General features: G+C 35.3%; 1 protein-coding gene across 3 annotated transcripts in view; it reads left to right on the top strand.

Annotated features, from left to right (window-relative positions):
* Positions 1-20,100, top strand: part of PAFAH1B1 (platelet activating factor acetylhydrolase 1b regulatory subunit 1) — a 38,856-nt gene that overhangs the window by 5,292 nt on the left and 13,464 nt on the right. For all 3 annotated transcript variants that reach the window (XM_062592466.1, XM_062592467.1, XM_062592468.1), the window contains exons 2-3: positions 15,011-15,223; positions 18,984-19,068. In XM_062592466.1, the coding sequence (XP_062448450.1) occupies positions 15,192-15,223; positions 18,984-19,068 (117 nt within the window). In that variant the 5' untranslated portion in view covers positions 15,011-15,191. The remainder of the gene's footprint in view (positions 1-15,010; positions 15,224-18,983; positions 19,069-20,100) is intronic.

Genomic DNA, 20,100 nt, shown 5'->3' with positions numbered 1-20,100 from the left:
TGTTAACTGATACTCCTAGCAGTATTTTAGCCATTTTTCCCTTAAAAACTCTCACTTCTGAAAGATCCTAGCTGTTTGAGTTGGCCATTTTCTGGACTTTATTTTGGTAAAGATTATGATTAAATAAATGGGGTAAGTAAGTCTCTGTGGTTAAGATTCTACTGTTTCTGGAAGAGTTACCTGATATTTTTAACTAGTAACTAGCTGCTGTATTCTTGAGAAGTTATTTCCAGTTACGGGAAAATCTGTTATGCTGAAGGCTTATAGGTGGTGCTGCAGCAAATGCCTGTCCTGTAATTTTTCTCAGAACTGTTGTTAAGTAGGACCTTGTTTAGTGAATTCGTAGATAGGCTTTTCTATAGCACCTTTTATTCTTCAGTGCTTGTTGTTGAGTCAGCTGGTATATCTCCTTTGAGGTAGGGTTAAAGGTAACAGGTTTTTATGGTGTGATGGAGTGCTAGTTTACATCTGAGATAGCACAGTGGCCTTCATGACTGAGATTATTTATACCTTCCTTCTCATATGAGTACCAATTGTTCCTATTGTGCTACACAAATCTAAGTTCTCTTGACTTAGTTAGGTACATCATTTTTTTTCCCTCTTTGGACTACCTTTGCTTTCATTGGTTGTCTTGTTTTTCTGTTTGGGTGTAGCTTATTTCTAAATTAGGTGTTAAATTTGTCCTTCTTTAAGGCTAGAGAAAATCAGTAAGAAGCATATACATATTTTAGCTGTGGATAAATTAATGTTTCTTCCTTAAAGAAATGGCACTGACAGTTTATCTCTTTGTCCTTGATTCACCTGTTTTTTCGGTGAAGAAAAACATCTGATGAACAATTTGGTTTATTTAGATGCTGGCCTCTTTACATTCTCTGTTAAGAGGATGATGTCATTAACTTGAGTGAATATATTTTGAAACAGATGGTGTCTCTTAAATCAATAATGGTTACGAAGTTTTTGGTTGTAACACAATTAGATTTGTAGACAGCAAGTGTAACCTACAGATCTGGGGAAAACTTGACAGAAGAGCTCTGACCCTAACATTCATCTTCAACAGACAGAGCAGAGCTAAAGTTGTGAGATCATGTGTGCCATTATTTTTTTAAAAAAAGAAAAAGGGCAAAAACGAACAAAACTTGGGCATAGTTAGCCCTGTAACCAACAGGTATAGAATTTACCAGTTTTTATGTTTTTGTTACACTAACAAGGCTTGGACAAGTCCTTAATGGTAGATGATTTACCAGTACCACAGCATATCACAATTACAGATGCTATACATCAGTAGGAGATCTCGGTATTCTGAGGAGGGATTTTTGGTAAGTTAAGCAGAGAAGAAGGAGCCTTTTCTAGAGATGGACTCCCACAAGAGTCATATTTGCTTTACAAGGGAGTATTGTAATTGGTGAAAATAGGACCTAAGAAAGATCGAGCGCCTTGTACAAAAAACCCAATTTAATTATATTGCGTTAATCACTGCTACTTTGGTGCCAATGTCATGAAAGATTAAAACCCTGTTCCCTTTGATGGGGTAAGACATGTATCACATTGTTCTTCGTATTTTTTTTCTCTTCCCTCTTTAAGTGAATCCAGATTTGATCTACAAGCTTTGAAACTCACTAAAGGGTGAAAAATACATTTTCATGATTTGAAGAATGGAAGCTCAGTCTGAGTTTTTATATAGCTTTCTGTAGTATTTACTTTTTGCTGTTCTTCAAGCTTTAACATAATGTAGTCTTTCAAGTTTCTTTCCAGATATTTTTCATAGAGAAGTGTTGTCAATTTGCAATAATTTCTATCAGCATCATATTTCCAATGTAGCAGGCAGTTTAGTAACAGAAATATTTTAATTTAGATACAGTCCTGTAAGCAGCTCAAGAGTTTGAAGTGTACTACCTAATTCTTCCAAGTCAGAGAAGCAAAGATGAGTGGAGGAAATGAAAAGAACAAAGTTTAAATAAAAAATCAAGTGCACAGACACTGATCAGCTATAAGGAATGGTTCTGAATGCATACACTCCTTCTGGTGGAGAAGACAAAGTAGCTTAAGTGCAGTGTTCCAGAAATGCTATCCTGAAATATGTATGTATTGTTTAATCAAACAAAAATAACATCAAAACATACATTTTGACTGAAGTTGTCCAGATAAGCATCACATGCTACTTTAAACAAGCTTGAAGTAACAGCTTGAAACACTTTAGCCCACTGTATTTAAAAAAAATATGTATTTTTTTCAATAACTCAGATTTGACCAAAAAGTCTTGCAGATTTCCAGTGATATTCCATGGAAATCCACTGGGAGGGGGTTAATGTAAGCATAAAGTGAGTTTAAAACTTCTGAAATAGTTCTTTGCTGTTGCTAGCCTGACATGCTAGATAACAGCCTAAAATATTCTAGTTCTGAAACTTTTTTACCCCTTTAAAGCTTTAATTTTCAACTGCAGCCAGATTTTTTCCATATTGTTCATTTCTTTGTACTTAAACTTAGCTGAATTTTCGGAGGACTGAATAGGCAAGCTAGAAGTAGAATGATTTCACTAGTTTTCTACCAAAGTCTGCATATAGATCATAAACTTCAAGCTTCTTCCAGTTTAGAGTTCAAAAAACTAAAATAAAAGGAATTGAGTATGTGTTTGAGTTGCCTCTCCTGAAGTCAATTATGTCGTACTTCTAATAGAATGCAAAACTGTAATGATGGAATGAAGGATAAATTTCAAAATTGAGTTAACTCAAGTCTATTCTCTTCCCAGAACATTTTCCTAGCAAATTTGGATGAAATGTGTCTAAAGGTCAAATAGGATTGATTCTCAGAAGGTAACATAACCAAAAAATTTTTTTGTTGTTTGATGGTTCTAAAAGCAGATAATCAGTGCCTGTGATCTGCTAAATGGTAGTTAAAAATTGAAATAATAAGGAAAAATAGATGAGGAATAAGTTTGTTTTTTGGTTTTTGTCCCCCCCCCCTCAGAATACACTTCTCAAATTAGGGCAGAAATACAAATGTATTCAGAGGCCATGCAATACAGAGTTGTTAACTTGCCTTTGTTTTATAGTGTTTTGATGACACTTTCTAGTTTTATTTTTTAGGTGAGATTGAAACCTGGATTCCAAGTCTTTGGGAAACAGATGTTACACTTGATCTACTTTACATCATTTTCTGGTTCTGTGTGTGATTTATTGTTGAATTATGTCCAAAAGTCTATTTATGTGACTACTTAAAGAAAAGTTAATAAGAAACAAATACAGCCTATGTTTTTACAATTTATTAGTGGGATTGGCTTGGTTAAAGGGTGAAATGGATAAGAAAATAGGCAGAGGTCTTTACAGTCATTCTTATTTAAAATATCTTCGCTTGGGTAGATCTTTAATTGTGAGCTGAAATAGAAATTTTTTTTTGTGAACTTACTGCAAACAATGAGCGTGAAAAACTGTAGAAGACATGAGATGTTGTTACTAATGGTGTATTGGTATACTGTTACACAGATATATGGCAAAATATTTGCATTCAAGAACTAAGGTGTTTTAAGACTTCATTTAATTGTATAATAACACTGATTTACTAAACATTTAAACCAATAACATAGTTCAGAGTTGTATTTCAGACCAATATTTTTTCCCTAAAATGGGTATTTGTTGGAGCTCACTTTTTCATAATTCTTCCACTAGCTGAAGTACTGTACTGATGTCAGTTGAAAAGTGAAAAGGTTTGCCCAGCTCATAAATGAGTAGCTCCTTTGTATTGTTAGGCTCATCCCTGCAGGCTTAATAAGTGATTAATTCTAACCTTTTCTAGGATAAGGTGTGTAGTGTATGGCACACTAAGTACTGTATGGCTGTTCTCTTGTGATTGCACTCTATGTATTTTTCCCCTATAATTGGAGATGGGCAGTGGGGGAAAAGAACTGGATTTTTTTTTAAAAAAAAAACTTGTTACCATTTTTCTTTCCTATCAATAGATTGAAACAGACTTCTAAGAAACCTTTGTAGTTTATGTCCAGGAAATATGGATATTATATTGTTTTTAATTAGATCCATATTGAAATGGCAGCTTCTGTCCAGTCTTTCTAGAGTATATTTGTGTAAAGAGTTGTCCTATTTTGTGGCTTGAGTTTGTTAGAGCAGCTTTTTGCTAGCTTTGGAACAAAATTGAGCCATTAAAATTAGACTAAGTTAAATGTTTTTATGTACTGCATCTAAAAACTTATAGTCTAAAGGTATACAAGAATATTTCTTTTAATCTAGTTAACTCTTCCATAAAGGAGTATAACTTTAATTGCCTATAAGGCCCCTTGTTAATATGTTATGAAGCAAGATACACTATTTAAGAACCTTGTAAGGATTTAATGTGCCAGCTATGTAGTAAATGATAACATAACAATAGTTTCTAGTTTATTAATGCATAAATGGGCAGTCTCACCTTTAAAGTACTATGGAATTCAATTCTGATTGTATCAATACCGTCAGTCATTTGCCAGTTCTGGTCTCTGTTGCCATTACTTAAGTGACTCTCACTGGGATTGAGAAGTTGCCCAAAGAGAGGAAACTAACTAGACAAACTGCACTTTCAGGTATACTAGCAAATTAGGGAGACGATGTGTGAGAAGTGTTCTTTCGGTTAAAACAACCTTTAAGAATAGTAGAGTATATTAGAGGATCAGCTTGAAAATTGGTATCTCATAGGTGGACATCCAAGACTATTTTAGGTTTTACACAGATTATTGGAATTTTAAGTGATTGCAAATTAAGATTTAAACTTGATTTTTAGATGTGAGCAACTTAAAATTCTGTAAATGATTTCATTTCATAATGAGGACCCTAGTACATGGGTACATGACCACATACCTTATGGTCATAATGGTATGTATGCCTTAGTTGAAGAACTAAGATAAATTTTAATGATTATTGCTGCTGTTCTACTTTTGTGGTACTTTTGGAGTGCTTAAGGTTAGGTGTGCCTAAACTGATACTTCTGAGAATGTGATCTCAGATTGTGTCCTCCTTCAAGGAAACTTTCTTCTAAATTGTTATTAAGGGTGCTATTTTGTCGTCATACTATCCCCCCCACCCCACCCCCCCAAAAAAAAAAAGGTAACTGCATTTATGGATTGGGTTTACTGCATCCTCTGTGTAGGATATTAGAATACCTTGGGGTATTGGTGTAGACTATAGACTACAGACTAGATAAGAAAACACTACCAAAAGTTGACTGTTTTTAAAGCATAGCAGTCTGCCCTTGTCTGTCAAGCTTTCGGTGTTTGAAAGATACTGGTCTCTTTGGTATGAGCACATTCATTGTCTAACTTACGCCATTTCTTTCAATAGCTCATTTCAGATGTAATGAGCTAGTTACATATTTAGTGTATGTAGTTCTTGTTTTTGTGGTGATGGTTATGGAGCCTAAGCAGTGGTCAGTTAAACTGCAGAAATTTTGTTTATTCTTAAGTTTCTGAAGGAACTAGGAAAATGTATTCCAAAATCAGCAGTAACAGATTGGTCAGCAACAGTTGCAGGGTTGTCTGGGCTTTCTGAACCGCAGCAGAGTGAACTTGGGATGATTTGGATCTGTTCTAAGAACCTGTTGGTATAACTGTGTGTGTTGCTTCGGATGTTGTGAACCAAGGAATGCTAGGAGTTGGCAAGGAAACTGATGTTTTGGGGATTTAACTCATAAAAACTGAGAAGCTGATCCGAGAGAAGCAGTAAAATATAGCAGGGATGAATCTGTGTTGGGAATTACGGGAGATGGGAAGGGTGCTTATGAACATACTACGGCTGACTGACTAGCTTTTATAGTAGTTAGTAAGCAATGTTTCTATAGGCTTGAGGACTTAAATTATCAGAATGATAAAGGGTACTGAGCCTAGAGTTCCAATGGATGAGACTGGCTTTCAGCATGATGCCGATAAGGATTTTCTTGTTCGTGGGAACTCTGACTTGAGCAATGAGAGTAACTTAGGCCATGAAACAATCCTGTAAAAATACAACTCTGATACTTATCAAGGTGTGATAATGTAATAGGTCTATCTCTATATTTGTCTTCACAGCTTTACTGAGGAGACTTAGGGAAAAAAAAGTCCAATTAGATTCTACAGATGTTTGCAAGGAAAACTGGTTCTTAATAAGCTTGGAATAGCTATTCTGCCTATGTGTCCCTGCTTGATATTTGTCTAGGTTTTCTTAAAACTTATTGCTCCGGCGTCAATTAGAGATCTGCCACTTGTCAAGGTGTTGATAAAAGATGGTTTTATTGTGTGGCGTATTTACTCAGTGAAAGATCAGCTGATCCTAAGGTGGGCATGTAAAATGGGATCTTGTTCGTACTACAGAAGTGTATGCAACTGATCATAACAAAACAAGCATATACCAAGAAAGACAGATGAATTTGACAACAGTAGTAAATTGCTATTCATGTATTTTATGTTTATTGGTTTATATATTCTTAATAAAAATTCTAATTTTAAACACTTGCTAAACTGTGATGTAGACAGAATTTATCTGTCTACTTGGGAATATTTTTTACTCTCTCTTTTCTTTAAGAGCAGAAATGAGTATTGTTAATCAATTGATCCATTTCATGGTTTGTTTATAGTGTTGACATGTAAACAATATTTTTGACACATTTGATAGAAGAAAGGAAAGAACCATGAACAACTCTGAGCTGGTCTTGCTGCTAAAGAAAATAATGAGGAAGGTGGTAAGGTTGCAGTTGTGGTCTGATATCTCAGGATATGTTCATCTATCATAATGCTTGAATTTGGAAGGACTTCATAAAAACTTCAGATCTTAATGTCAAACGTCCTCTTAAGAGCAACATTAGCAGGGGAGTTACTAAGCTTAGTAGCTGTATGTTGCTAATGGCTGAACAGTGAGTGTAATTTCTTCATGTGGTGCAATTCCCATAAGGCGATGCAGTTTGAAGGACAAAAACAGTTACTCTTTCTGAGACACCAGATTGCTGACAGAACTTACACCTTGCAGGGACCAATGTAGCATCTTATAGAAGATGGTCATTTGTTTCATGAGTTGATAACTGTTAGGTAGTGGTTTCTTTGACCTCTGTATTTATGGCTTCAATTTTGTCATGCTATGCTATATGTGTTACTTCAGAAGAGTTGAGTGTATCTACCTTATACAGATAAAACCTTTAGATTAAAGCTGCCATGCTGAATTATTACAATTGCTGAACAAAGTTAGTGCTAAACAATGGTAAAACAAATGGTTTAGAGGAAACGATAAGAAAAAAGTACATCCTACTTTAAGATATCTTGATGACCAGTTTAGTATGAGTTGTGGTGTTTATGCAGTAAACAGCAGCAGGAATCAGTAAATTGAGGATTAAGTCCAGAAACATTATTTTAGTAGTTAAGGGTAAGAAAGCAGACTGATTTTACTTTAAAAGCATCTATCTTCAAATGTGTCTATCACAGTGTCTATCTCATGCATATGTATTCAAACTGAATTATAGTATTATTTGGCATTCAGTGTTTTCTAATAAGCAAAAGTATCATGGACTTTGAAGTAGCTTGCTGACTAAATTTCTTCTTAATGACTTACGAATACAGAATGGGCAGTGGTAGGATTTTAAAATTCCGATAACTTTGATTTTACTTGGTGCTAGTTTAGGTAAATAGGTATTCTTGGCAAGTCAAGACTCAGATGAACAAAGATTAATTCCTTAATCTTTTTTTTCCAATTATTTTTTAGGCAAACACAGGAAATATTTGCCTTTTGAAGCAAGTATAAACACAACGATAGAAATACCTACGACCCAAGGTTTACTGTTTGTTGGGATGATATATTGTGAATTGGGAATTATGACCACCTCTTGTCTAAAAGTGATGTTTTTACTTCATTGCTTTACCTATATTTTAGTTTTATACTTGAAAACCTGCTACAGAGCTTTCTCAGAGAGCTGGCACGTATAGCTGAACCTGCTTCATTTTGCTGTTTTCACATCTTAAGAATGCTTAGCAGATCTCTTAAGTTATTGTAAAGTTTTCCAGTAATCTAGGAAACAGCTGAACCACATCAGTGTCAGGACCTACTGTTGAAAGTTCTGAAGAAGAAACTGTATTTTGAACGGTTAGGATGCATCAGTCTGACTCAGGAAGAGGGTGGATACAATGGTATCAGATCTTTGAAGTCTCCTTCACATGTGAAGTTAGACTCAGCTCTGTATATTCACAATAACCATTTGCAAAAGGTATGTATGTGTGTTTGTAGCCACCTTCAGGGTGGGACTGTCTTTAAGTGTATTTCAGGCAGTGATTCTGAGCTTCAAAGCAATTTTAAAATGAGTAAACATGTCTTTAGTATATGTTCTGGGTGAATCTTGCTCTCCTGAAGGCTGTGAGTGCAGTTGGCTCTAGCAAAGGCTTATGTGGTGAAGCTAAGGAATTTCTGAATTCCAGTTTAGAAAGATGGGAGGCATTTCTTAACAGACATGAGGAGACAGAGGGTCTTCCACTTCTTTAGGAGTAAGTCAAAAGAACCTGTGCTGTGCTATTTCCATTTTCGCTTACAAGGAAAGATTTGTCTGCTTTTGAGGTTGTTTTTCTGCCCAATTTGTTGCTCTTTATTGTTAGTTCAGTTTTGTTTGTTTGTTAAGAAGCTCAAGTAGGGAAACAGTTCTGGCTGTATAATGAGACTCCCTTGGTTGTCTTATTTTTTTTGAAAGATTGTACTTCAGAATGCCACTCTTCAGTTCTACAACACTGATTGAATTGGATCTTTTATCTTTACTGCTCAGACATTTCTATAAGTCTTTGCTAAAGATTAGGCTTTTATACTAAAGAAAAGAGGAAAAATTAGCAGTTGGGACAAGATGGAGTTGTCTGCTGAGGATATGATGCTGTTAATGGAACCAAACAGAATGTTGCACACAGTTTGTGCTTGGTTTGTGTTGCAGCATTTCATAAAGTAGCCTACTTAATTACACCAGACAATGTTCATATTTCTTTTCTACCAGGTACCTGTGTGTTCTAGAAAACTAAGCAGATACTCTACTTCTAGCAGGAGTAAGAGGCAAATTTTTGATGTGTCATGCCTTTTCCAGTGCTATGCATTTAGCCATGCCTAGCTCCCAAGTTGAAAATGCTTATAAAAACAATTGATCTTGCTGTGAATACTTGTAGTCTGCTTTTACTGCAAGTTTGTGCCTCTGCAGAGGTTTGCCACTCAATGCTTTCATGTCTGTAAATGTTATCAATATGGAATTAAGTAGGTCTTAAGATAGAACTATTTGCAATGTAAGTGGGACTCTTAACAGAAGGCACATCATGTTTTACAGTGAATATTAGTTATTATTCCCTATATGTCTCTATGCTTAATCCTGCTTTTTGTACTTAATAATTTATTTTAAATTAATAAATATTCATACACACCTTTTCTTACAAAAACATCTAGCTTTGTCTCTTAACACCACATTATTCACAGCAAGTTGTTGATAATCAACATCACTGTCAGATAAGATGTAATGAACTTTTTTTCTTCAAGGGTTCCCCTTATTGAACATAGTTGTTTCTTCTCATAATTAAGGTCGTGTGAGGAGGTGTGTGCATATAGTGCAGTGATGACTAAAAACCTTGATAGGCAGTGGAGGAGGACTGGTTAGTCTTGCTCCACTGAGTTTTGTATGTCATAAAACCTTCACTTGCTAAAGAAAAAGTGCACAGGCACAATACTATGTCTGTTTTCTCTGTAATTTCTAAAATAAAAAGCAGTTACAACTTAATTTGCATTTCACCACTGTGGTAACTTCTAGAAGAATGAAGTCTGACCCCTTTTGCTTAGATGGTGTTTCTGTATACTTCTAACACCTGCTAGATGTCTGTGCTATCTCCTAATTTTATAGGAAATCTACAACATAGGACTGCTACGAAACAGTGCCATGGTGGGGGTCTCAGTATTTCCTTCCCACGAATGACAGTTGAGCATATTCTAATGTCATGGTGCATAAGGATTAGATTTTTCAGACTGTGAGATTAGCATTGGAAGATGTTGAATAATGTATGATAAGTGTTTAGAGGAGTGCCAGTTTTTGGGTGGACCAAGATAGGCTTCATCTGATCAAAAGTGGGCTGCACCCTGTTACAACCTTGTTTATATGTTTGCATCCATTAATCTCCAGCTCACTTTTATATTTTAGCATGGTTAGAAGTCCAAAAGTAGATAAGTAACTGTTACTTATTGTCACTGCCTTTTGGCTGCCAGGTAAGCTGAATATTAAGTGTTTTTTTTCTGTAAAGGCTGCTTGCTGTGCAGGCTTGACTTTAATTAAAAAAAAAAAAGTTTGAGGTTTCATTGCTTTCTGAATACTGATCATATTTATAGGACTTCCAGTTTTGAGTCCATTCTCCTCTAGGCCCTCATACATTTTTAGGAAAGTGCTGTGGTTCAGCATCAGTAACTTGTTTTGAAGAAACTGAATTAATGCAAAGTTCAAGACATCCTGCAGGATTTAAGATGAACAAATTAAGTGGACATTATTTGTAAACTATAGAGGGGAAAAACATGGTCGATAGAGTTGTTAAGATCTTCAAATGCTTGCCCTAAGTTGATAATGAAACTCTCTTTGACGTAAGCAATCTGTTATTTTACCTTCGTTACTTTGGCAAATTTAAGACTAGGCTGTGTAACCATATTTCATAGAATATTGGAGTTGGGAATTTACTCTTTATGGAAGGACTTTGCATGTTGTAATATATATTCTTTGCATTAACTGCCATGTCATTTTCTTCTCATAATGTTATGGTATTACTGTTACTCAAGTGACAAAACACTTCACAAGGAGGCTGATACAAGTGGTTAAATGTTTAAATGTAACTTAAAATCAACTTAGTTTCTAATGGCTAGTAGTTCGGCATTTGTATTTACTAGTAGTGAATAAAAGTGATTTATGTTGCATTACAAAAAGTGTTTTCCCTGATCTTTCTAAGTAGTTCAACCCTAACAATAAAAGGGTTGTAGATACTGGCCTATGAGTGTTTCATAGCAAAATTAAAACCTTATGAATCCTCTGACCTGAATTCACTTTTACTGGTGTATTAGAAATGAAATTTGTGCTAGTGGTAGTTTTCCTCAAGCACTGAGTATCTGTAGCTTCAGAGCTAGTAGAGGAGGCAGCTTTCTTAAAGTCCTTGACCAGTAAGCAGATATTACCAGTTTAAATGGAAGTTACTACTCTGTCTGGAATCCAGTCTTTTATTTCCAGGTGGAAGTAAGCTGTTGAAGTTTTGAGTGGATTGAATCATTGTTGTGGATAATCTCCATATGTGAGGAGGTTTCAGGACTGAGGATCAATGATTTAAGTTCTAAATATTCCGGTGAATTAATGTGAAGCAACGATGGTGGACTAGTCCAAGGCTCGGTCAGTTTTCAGCCAGATGTAATTTATTTTGTCTGACTTCTTTGAAGTATTTTAGACTTTGGCAACCAAATTCAAAACTGTGCTTGTGTCCAGGCTGCTTACTGTTAATTGTAGGATGAATTTAGCTTGTATTCAACTAGTTAGCATAAGAGTGTGTATGGCGTCTGGAATTCTTGCGTAAGAATAACTACAGTGGCGCAGCACCGAGAAAATGTATTGAGACTTTCGGTAGTTTCGTGTCACTCAAAGATGAGACAGAGGGGGAGAGAGAATTAGGCAGTTCCTACTGCTGTCAAGCTATGAAAGTTGTAGCATATGATTGTCAACCTCCACATCAAGAAGAGCCTCTTCTAAAGCAAGTAACTTATTTTTTCACTACCTTTTCTTAAACAAACTCTGTATAGCATACTTACTGTATTTGTTTTAAAAGGCAATGAAATTATTGGTTAGACTGACTTAAAAAAAAAAAATGAGTAGAAATGAGTAGAAATGTGCCAGGCATACAAAGTTAATAGTAAATAAGGATAGTGCTAAGTGATATCCCTCTGCTGTATAGCATCCCTAAAAACAGGGAATCCTACCTAATAGGATAATTAAAGCTCTGTCCTTTTTGTGTGTGGGTGTTTTTTTTTTTTAGTTTTGTTTTTTGGGAGGAAGGAGGTGAGGGTTGGCAGTTATTTGCTTGGGTTTTTTTGTTTGTTTTTTGTAAAGGATGAATGTAAAAGATATTGCCCTGAAAATACTTTGACTTATTCATATGTCCTTTAGTTAAAAAGTCCATGAATACAGTGAGAAGCACTTGGAACAACTGCCTTTCAGAAAAGCAGTATACTGCTGCTCAGTTGATTGGGTGTTGATCAACTATAGTTTGATAATAGCAGAAATAACTACTTTGACTTGCTGCTGCTTGAACTTGTCTAGTGCTTGGATGTGTTTCTGGGTAACAATTTAGAGTTAGAATGATGGCTGAGTGGGCCTGGGATGTGGAGAATGTGTGCTTTGGGTGGACTGAGGGTATAAAATAGCGTCTGCATCAGCAAGCCAGGTGTTGTCAGTGAAACAAGGGGGAAAATTAGGGGTTGCTTTGCATTTCATGGTGTGTGTGGGGGGGTTCTTAACTGGATGAGATATCAGATTGCCTTATGTAAATAGTTGTTGTTTTTAGGCAAGTATTGTAGTTGTATAACCTAGGTGCAATGAAAAAATGATGAAATATTGGAGCATGTATGTAGGGGGGTTGTTATTCCATCAGTACTGGGCTTTACTGGGCTTTTGCTGCTTAGCAGTAGCTCATACTATGAAAAATACCATTGCTCTTAATACCATGATTTTACTGGGATTTGTAGTAGTACCAACAGACTTTGAAAGTTCATATTGTATGTTGTGCTATTCAGTGATTCAAACAGTGCCAGTGTATAGTACCTCTGTCTATACACTGGCACTGTTTGAATCACTGAATAGCAAAATATTTTATTATTCTCAACATTTATCATTAATGAAAACATTGTGATCTTCAGACTGAAGTGCAGAGATTCAGCCATTATAAGCCTCTGTTTTTTTCAGTACTTAAATTTATAGCAGCATTGCCCTCTAGAGGGCACTTCTTCTGATAATTTCAATAGGATTTTTTTGTATTAACTAAATTTCCATTAATTTGTACACAGTATTTCTCCCTTGTAGTCAAAAAGATGCAGTTCTTCAAAGCCAGTTGTCTCTACCTATCCGGAAGCAAGGTATGGGACAAGAATAAGTGAAGTGTTTGCTTCTGCTATCTGAGAGCGTGGAACCTGCGCAATCAGTTTTCAGCTGAATGTTTTTTGAAATTGTTGTTAGGGAAGAGGTCAAATTAATGTCTTGCCTATTTAGAGTATTTCTGTCTTAAACAGCTTGCAATGCAATGTTATGGTGTTTGACATGGAAAATTCAACAGAGGAGTGAAATACAAGTAACTTGCAACTTAAGCTTATTTTGAAGCAGAAGACAAAGCCTTGATAAATGCCACATAAGAAACCAGCCCTTTGATTTCCTGTGACTGATAAGTAGACATCCATGATACAAGCTTAATATTTTATCCTTTTCATTTAGGAAAGGCTTTCTGCATCAAACAGGCCTCTTACCAAAATTATTATCTAACTTCTCTAGTAAATGATGTTTATCTGTGTGTCTAATGGAGAAGCAACAGGTAAGAGGCCATGGGAAAATGTTTCCTGAAATAGTTGGTGTAAAATTTACAGATCTGAGTAGTACTTCCTACAACAGTTGTGTATTTTCATGTTCTCTTTATCTCATTGCTAAAAGCTGTTCGGTCATACTGTTAAAGCAGGTGATATGCTGGATACTTGACAAGCATCTGTACATAAGAAAATCTAGCTTACATGGTTTTTTTCCCTTAATCATATTGCTCACAAAAGAATACCTGCTGTGCTGTTAAAACTGTTCTGTTGATGACTCAGTGACTAAGATTAAAACTATCCATTTGAAGTAGTTTGTACAGTAAGAATACTGAAGTCCATGTTACTTTATAGCAAAAGATTAAGCATTGTACGTATGATTGTGAAAGGCAGAATTTCCCAATGACTTAGATCATGTCTTGAATATATCAAATTTCAGAAATAATCAGAATTAGCTTGCATTGTCACAGATTTAGTGATTGAGCCACTGTCTGAACACAGTTGAAGTAATGCTTTTCAGCTCTTTACTGTGGGAGCTCTGCTATTCTGATAATAGGTTTTTGTTTAAATTTTTGCTGTACCCCAGATATAGGCTAGATTTGACTACAGGTAAACCCTATTAACACATGACTAGAAAGAGGGCAAGTATTATCTTAGAATGTGATCCTTTGACACTTTTCAGATTAATATTAGTAGATGGAAAAAGTATTTTGTCAAACATAAGTGTGTATTGATGTAGCTATGACGTTCACGTGCTGAATTACACCTATAGTCTTCAAAGACACCGTTTGGGTAAATCCAAGACAACTACCTAATATAGTGCTGCAGATAAGTTAGTGGCAAATTGAGTGTCTTTATGCCATTAGTTATGGTCTGTAGCCATAGCATCTCTTGTAGTCTCACTTTAGAACGTTCTTTTCTTTACTTAAACTCTGCCCCTAAATTTGAAAGATGCAGGACAGCATTAGCTGGTCTCTAATATGTGTTGCAACTGAACTGAAATGGACCATGCTGTTTTTAGTTTGAGGAAATAGATATGCAAAAGATAGAAAATCTGATCTAAAGATAAATTATTTTGGAGGTGAACTTCTTGATAGGAGTAATAAGTGCAAAACATGGATAGTTTAAAGTAAGCCTGTTTTTTTTTTCTCCATCAAAGGGAATCATGGTATAGTGGCCTACAAAACAAGACTGAGCTGTGATTGAAGAGGGCCCCTTCAGCTCCCTGTTTCTTGAAGGAAAAATGGTAGAGGAGTGAGAGGATTAAAAAAAGTATATAAGCCTCTCCAGGCTGTTCAGTCCAGATTGGATAGTGCTATTTGGGATTGTGCCCTTACAGCACAAGGGGAGTGTATTTACAGTTTTACTCAGTTTACTTTGTCTAGAGAGTTGTTCTGACCTGAGTTCATGTCAGTCCAGAGTGACTGTGAATGCTTATTTAAAGGAAATTAACAATTTCTTTCTCTTTCTTCCAGATGGAATGAATCCTCCTTGTTGAATGCCTCCAGGTTTCCTATTGGATTTCACGTGTGGAGAAACACTTCTTTCCTTTAAGCCACTCTGTGGCAGACTGAATTGTGGATCCAGGACTCCCTAAGACTTTAGATCTTGAAGGCAGCCACCACTGAACCGCATTAATCTGACATTACAGCCACAATGGTGCTGTCACAAAGGCAACGAGATGAGCTGTAAGGAATGTTGTTTTTGTCTCATTTTCATTAAACTTTGTTTCCAGTTAGATTTTTAAAGGGTAGACATGTTCATGTTCTGCTGAAGTACAGATTTTGATTTCTACACTGTTACTTTTGATACAACCTCTGGTATTTGGTAATAGAATTGTGCAATGGTGGACATAGACTGAAGGAGGAGAATCAATTACCAATATACTTTGGAAATTTTGTTCGTTTTAAATAGCTAGGTACACTTCATGTAGTTAGGGATAAAACAGTTAATTTACAAAATTTCTGTTTTTACATGGCCTGGAAAGAGGAATTTGGTTTGGTTTTATGCAGAGTGAATAACACAAGAGATCTTTAACATGCTCACTCTTTGTTGTCCCTTACTAATGAAAATAGGCTAAAACCATTGTATGAAGCAAAAGTGCAGCAAAGAATCACGGAAACCATACTGTTTTGATTGTTTCAAATCAAGTGATGAGATATGAGAAAGCTGCCTGTCAGTTTTCATTTTAATTTATTATTCTCTATTTTGTTCAAGTTTGTTATCAAGTTACAAAAGGATTAAAATAAGCAGCAAATGCACTGCAATATTCAGTCCAAATTGATTAGTGAATTACTTTGTGTAAATTACAACACTTACTCATCTTCATTAAGAAGAAAGATAGCTGATCCAGTGTTCTGTATTGTATTACAAGTTGTGTACAATCTTTCCTTGACTCTGATACTATGTTTAAAATGAAGGGTATCATAAAAAGACCTAACTGAATTTGAGGTATGGAATTCTTCTCATCTTTTAAGATTAAGATGAGGAGTAAACTGTCAGGTTTATTTTTACCTTACATTTACATGTAGTAAATTTACATTTTAAAATTCTACAATTACATGTAGTACGGTTTACTTTTACATTTGGTTCTACATGCCTTAGTTTGCTTTATTTTCTGTGCTAAATTATGATAGAGCAAAAGGTGGGTGACAGTCAGAATGGTCATGGCTTGCATATTACCTTATTTCCTAAACTTACATAAAGATTGTTTTGGGTGATTTTTTTTTCTTGTGAAAGCATAGAGCAAATGTCATTTAGCTTTGGATGTCTCTGTCCTTGGCAAGCTTGTATATTGGGGGTTTGCTGCTGTCCTTGTTTTTCTAATTAATACTACTTCTTCACTTTTCTAGCAATGATTCAGCTCTCTTTATATTAAAATATAGTATTTGTTTCATGTTTTATTTTAGTATACTTTGAGAAATAAAACCCTTTGTTTAAGTAGTATGCAAACTTTCTTCAAATTTTAATTTTTACGACTCCTTTTTCCTTAGACTTAGAGAATATCTTGTCCAAGGTTTAAACATATTCATGATTACATTTTTTTGGCAAATTTCTGGAGTTTTTTCTGCCAAAAACTTGAAAGAGTGAATAGGTTAATGGAGAGGTGGAAATAATGAATTGTTATGACTGGAAATGGGAGATGAACAGTGAATTGGGATTTACTTCAGAAGTTTGGAAAGAGGCAGTGCTTGTTTTAGCATGCATAGTTTATGAAGAGAATTTAAGGTTTTTACTTGCATATAGTGGCATCCTTAGAGTTGAGTGAGGAGAGACTGGATATGCGTAATACTTAGGAAGGAGGCATTAGAAGAAAAGACCTATTCCCCCCAAATAGGGAATTAGCAAGATATGGGGAAATGTGAATCTGGAGGCAACTATACAGAAAGGTCAGTCGTTTACCTTAGATCTTTTAACTGCTTAGGTGGAAATGCAACAAATATATGGACAAAAAGAAAGATGACGTTGTGCTGATTTCTTTACAGAGAGAAGAAAGGGAAGAAATAATGGGCTGACATGCCAATGTTGTGAATTTAGCTCAAATTTCCATATTTCAATATGTTATATTTCCAAGGGCTATTTGTTGTAAGCTTCAAGAGCTTTCATGTAGATGTAGAATTCCACACTCTGGTCAGATACTGTAAAACCCAGTAGCACTCTGTACTGCCACAGCCCACTTGGTGATACATGTTGATATGAGCTCATACTGAGTTGATTTCAGTACTTATCTCAGTGTCCTGTGTTAAGGAAACGGACTGATTTCTCTCTGTTCTGAGAATTCTACTTGTAGCCTGAAATTAATACTTATTTTTATATAAAGTGTTAGCTGTAAAATACTTTAATCATGAAGGCTGTCTTGTTGAAGAATTCCTGAAACTGATGCTTTCTTAGTAAATGAGTAAATGTACTTGTTCTATTTCTGTCTCTTAAAAGTACTGGCATTTAGTATCCGGATACCTGGTTTTTGATATTGGTGCTGCAGCAGGTTTACTTGGAGTTTATACTTCTGTGTATATTTAGCTGTTTAGAAGAAAGATTTAAGTGTGGAGTTACTCAGAGAAGTTTAGTGACAAGCCAGTATGTGGAAGAGTGAGCTGGGGAGGTCAGGGAGAGGTGCTGCAAAGGAATGCTTGCATTGGAGTCGCTAAGGACTCGCTGGACTTGGCCTGACTCTTCCATCCTAGTATGAAATTGCTATCTCTAAATTCAGTAACAGAAAACTGTAAAATGAAATTCATCATAAGCTGGAACTAAAATGTAGCCTTAACCCTATTACAGTAGCACATCTGTAGGTGCTACTGTAATTGATTTTCATTTCACCTAAGAATATTAAAAAAATTAGAAGGTCATTTTCACACTGTATTCAGGATAAAATTAAAGTATCCATATTTCTCTGGATGATATAGAATACCTAAATTCCTTAGATATGTGGACCATCCAGGTTTTAATTTGCCAAAATATTTTGTTCAGTGCATGTGCATCTTTCATGGGAAGGTACTTACGTAGTAAAGGGAAAAAAGAAAGTGCTACTAAGGAAATGAAATGAAACTAGACTTCCTTTCTGAAGCTTTTAGGTCTGTTTTAGAACATTAAACTTAGTTCTCCTACGCAAACTTTTTGTTGTGCAATTTGAAAACATTTATCTATTTAAGTAAATTGAGATGCAGACTTTTTTGGTCTTGTGCTTAAAAAAAAAGACAAATGCTAACTGCTTGTTGAGGTCTTGGCATAGCTTAAAGTTTGTTCTTTTATGCATATGGGTATGTCCAAATCAAATGCATGCTTTCTGTGGGGCAGAGGTGTAAGAAGGATTAATTTGGTAATTACCTTGTATATATTTTTTTATGTGTATAACTTTTGAAGAAAGATATGAAATTCCAAGCATAATAAGTTCTGGTCACAGGCAACATCCTTCCTGTAATCTAATGAAAGCTATCGTATTGTTCTGAAAGACAAAGCTAGGATTTGTTCTTTTAAATTGAGCATTTTATTCAAATTTTACTGTTGTAGAATTTGTGAATACTCGTGAGTACCATGAATTGTTCCTCCCAAACTTAAAGTTCAGCTTTAATATGTAGATGTTGCCTTTGCCTTGCTCATTTTTGTATCTAGTATAGGTTTTATGGGTGATACAGATTAAGTATCTTTATGCTACTATAATTATCTTAAAGCAAAAAACTTCCTCAAACTTAAAATAAAAAATGTATTCTGAGAAAGAAGTTTATTGCTACTTATATCTTGAAACAAAATCTGAATTTGCCAAATGTATTTTTAATATTTGCTTAAGCTCTTAATAAAGCTGATAATCTTAGGTGGTGTGCCACACTGATGCAGCTGATGTTTATCATGCTTTGGAGAAGTTTAAAAAAAAAAGTCTGAACCAATCCTCTTATTTTTACTTTTATTCAGAACTGTGGTTAAAGTTACTGGATTTTGTTCTATTTTTAGAAATCGAGCAATAGCAGATTACCTTCGTTCTAATGGCTATGAAGAGGCATATTCAGTTTTTAAAAAGGAAGCTGAGTTAGACATGGTGAGTGCAAATAAGATTCTTCATCTATTCTTCATCTGTATTTTAAATAAAGAATTTAGAATTTTATGGCAGTTGCATTCATTCTGAACGCATATTTAAAAACTACCCACTAGCTCATACATTGTGAGAAGTGGAGATGATAAACTTGTGCAGTTTACTGTCTTAGCATAAAGTTCAAAAATAATCGTTGGATGACTTGAAAATTTCTGAGCCAAACTTTTGTCTTCTGGTCATGATCTAGGTATGTATTTGAATCGCCCCCCACCCCCACCCCGTCTGACTACCACCTGCACAATGACAAGTTTTTCCTGTAGTGTTAGTTTAAGGCTGTAAGTCTTGGAGGGCTGGACCCTTCAGGGTGAAGGGTGCTGGAAAACGAAGCTAGCAGTTAATTGCTAGCAAAAGATAACGTGAATGTTCAGAAGAATTTGTAATTGCAATGCATTTAATTTCCGTTTCCTGCTGTAGTCTGTGTCCATGGTTTCCCCCCACCCTACCTCTGCTCCAGCATCATTTGCTTAAGTGTGCTTATTCTTATCATGGAATTCTGCCTGAAAGCAAAAACTTTCTGCCATGCAAAATTGGAAAAATGAAGACTTTTGTAGGTTGACTTGAGGATGTAAGACTATGCAGCTTTGGAGACTGACTTCTCATGGTAATATTTAAGAAATGTGAAGACAAAATAGCATTGTGTTTGTCTTTATAATGTAGAGCAAATGGCAGAAGTCTGATTTGTGTTTAGAACTGGATCAGTATTTACACCACTGCCTGAAGCTGTTGAATACCGATTGGTTAATGGTATAATATAAGGGTGAGGCTAAATAATGAATATAAGCTGTTCAACTCTGCTAAGCAACTCTGTTTTGTCAGGCTGTTGCCAGTGACTTTAATCAATCGTTTCTTGCTACGTAGTTCCATTGACTTGCTTTTGTAACAGATGATTCTTGCTTTTTTTCTTAAACTTGTCATTTATTAGCATTAGAGGTGATCAGAGAAACTTAAGGAAATGGAGACACCTGGATTTAGTAGTCT

Source organism: Rhea pennata, chromosome 20 (genome assembly GCF_028389875.1).
Source record: "Rhea pennata isolate bPtePen1 chromosome 20, bPtePen1.pri, whole genome shotgun sequence".
Lineage (NCBI taxonomy): Eukaryota > Metazoa > Chordata > Aves > Rheiformes > Rheidae > Rhea > Rhea pennata.
This window is presented reverse-complemented; position numbering and strand designations above follow the sequence as displayed.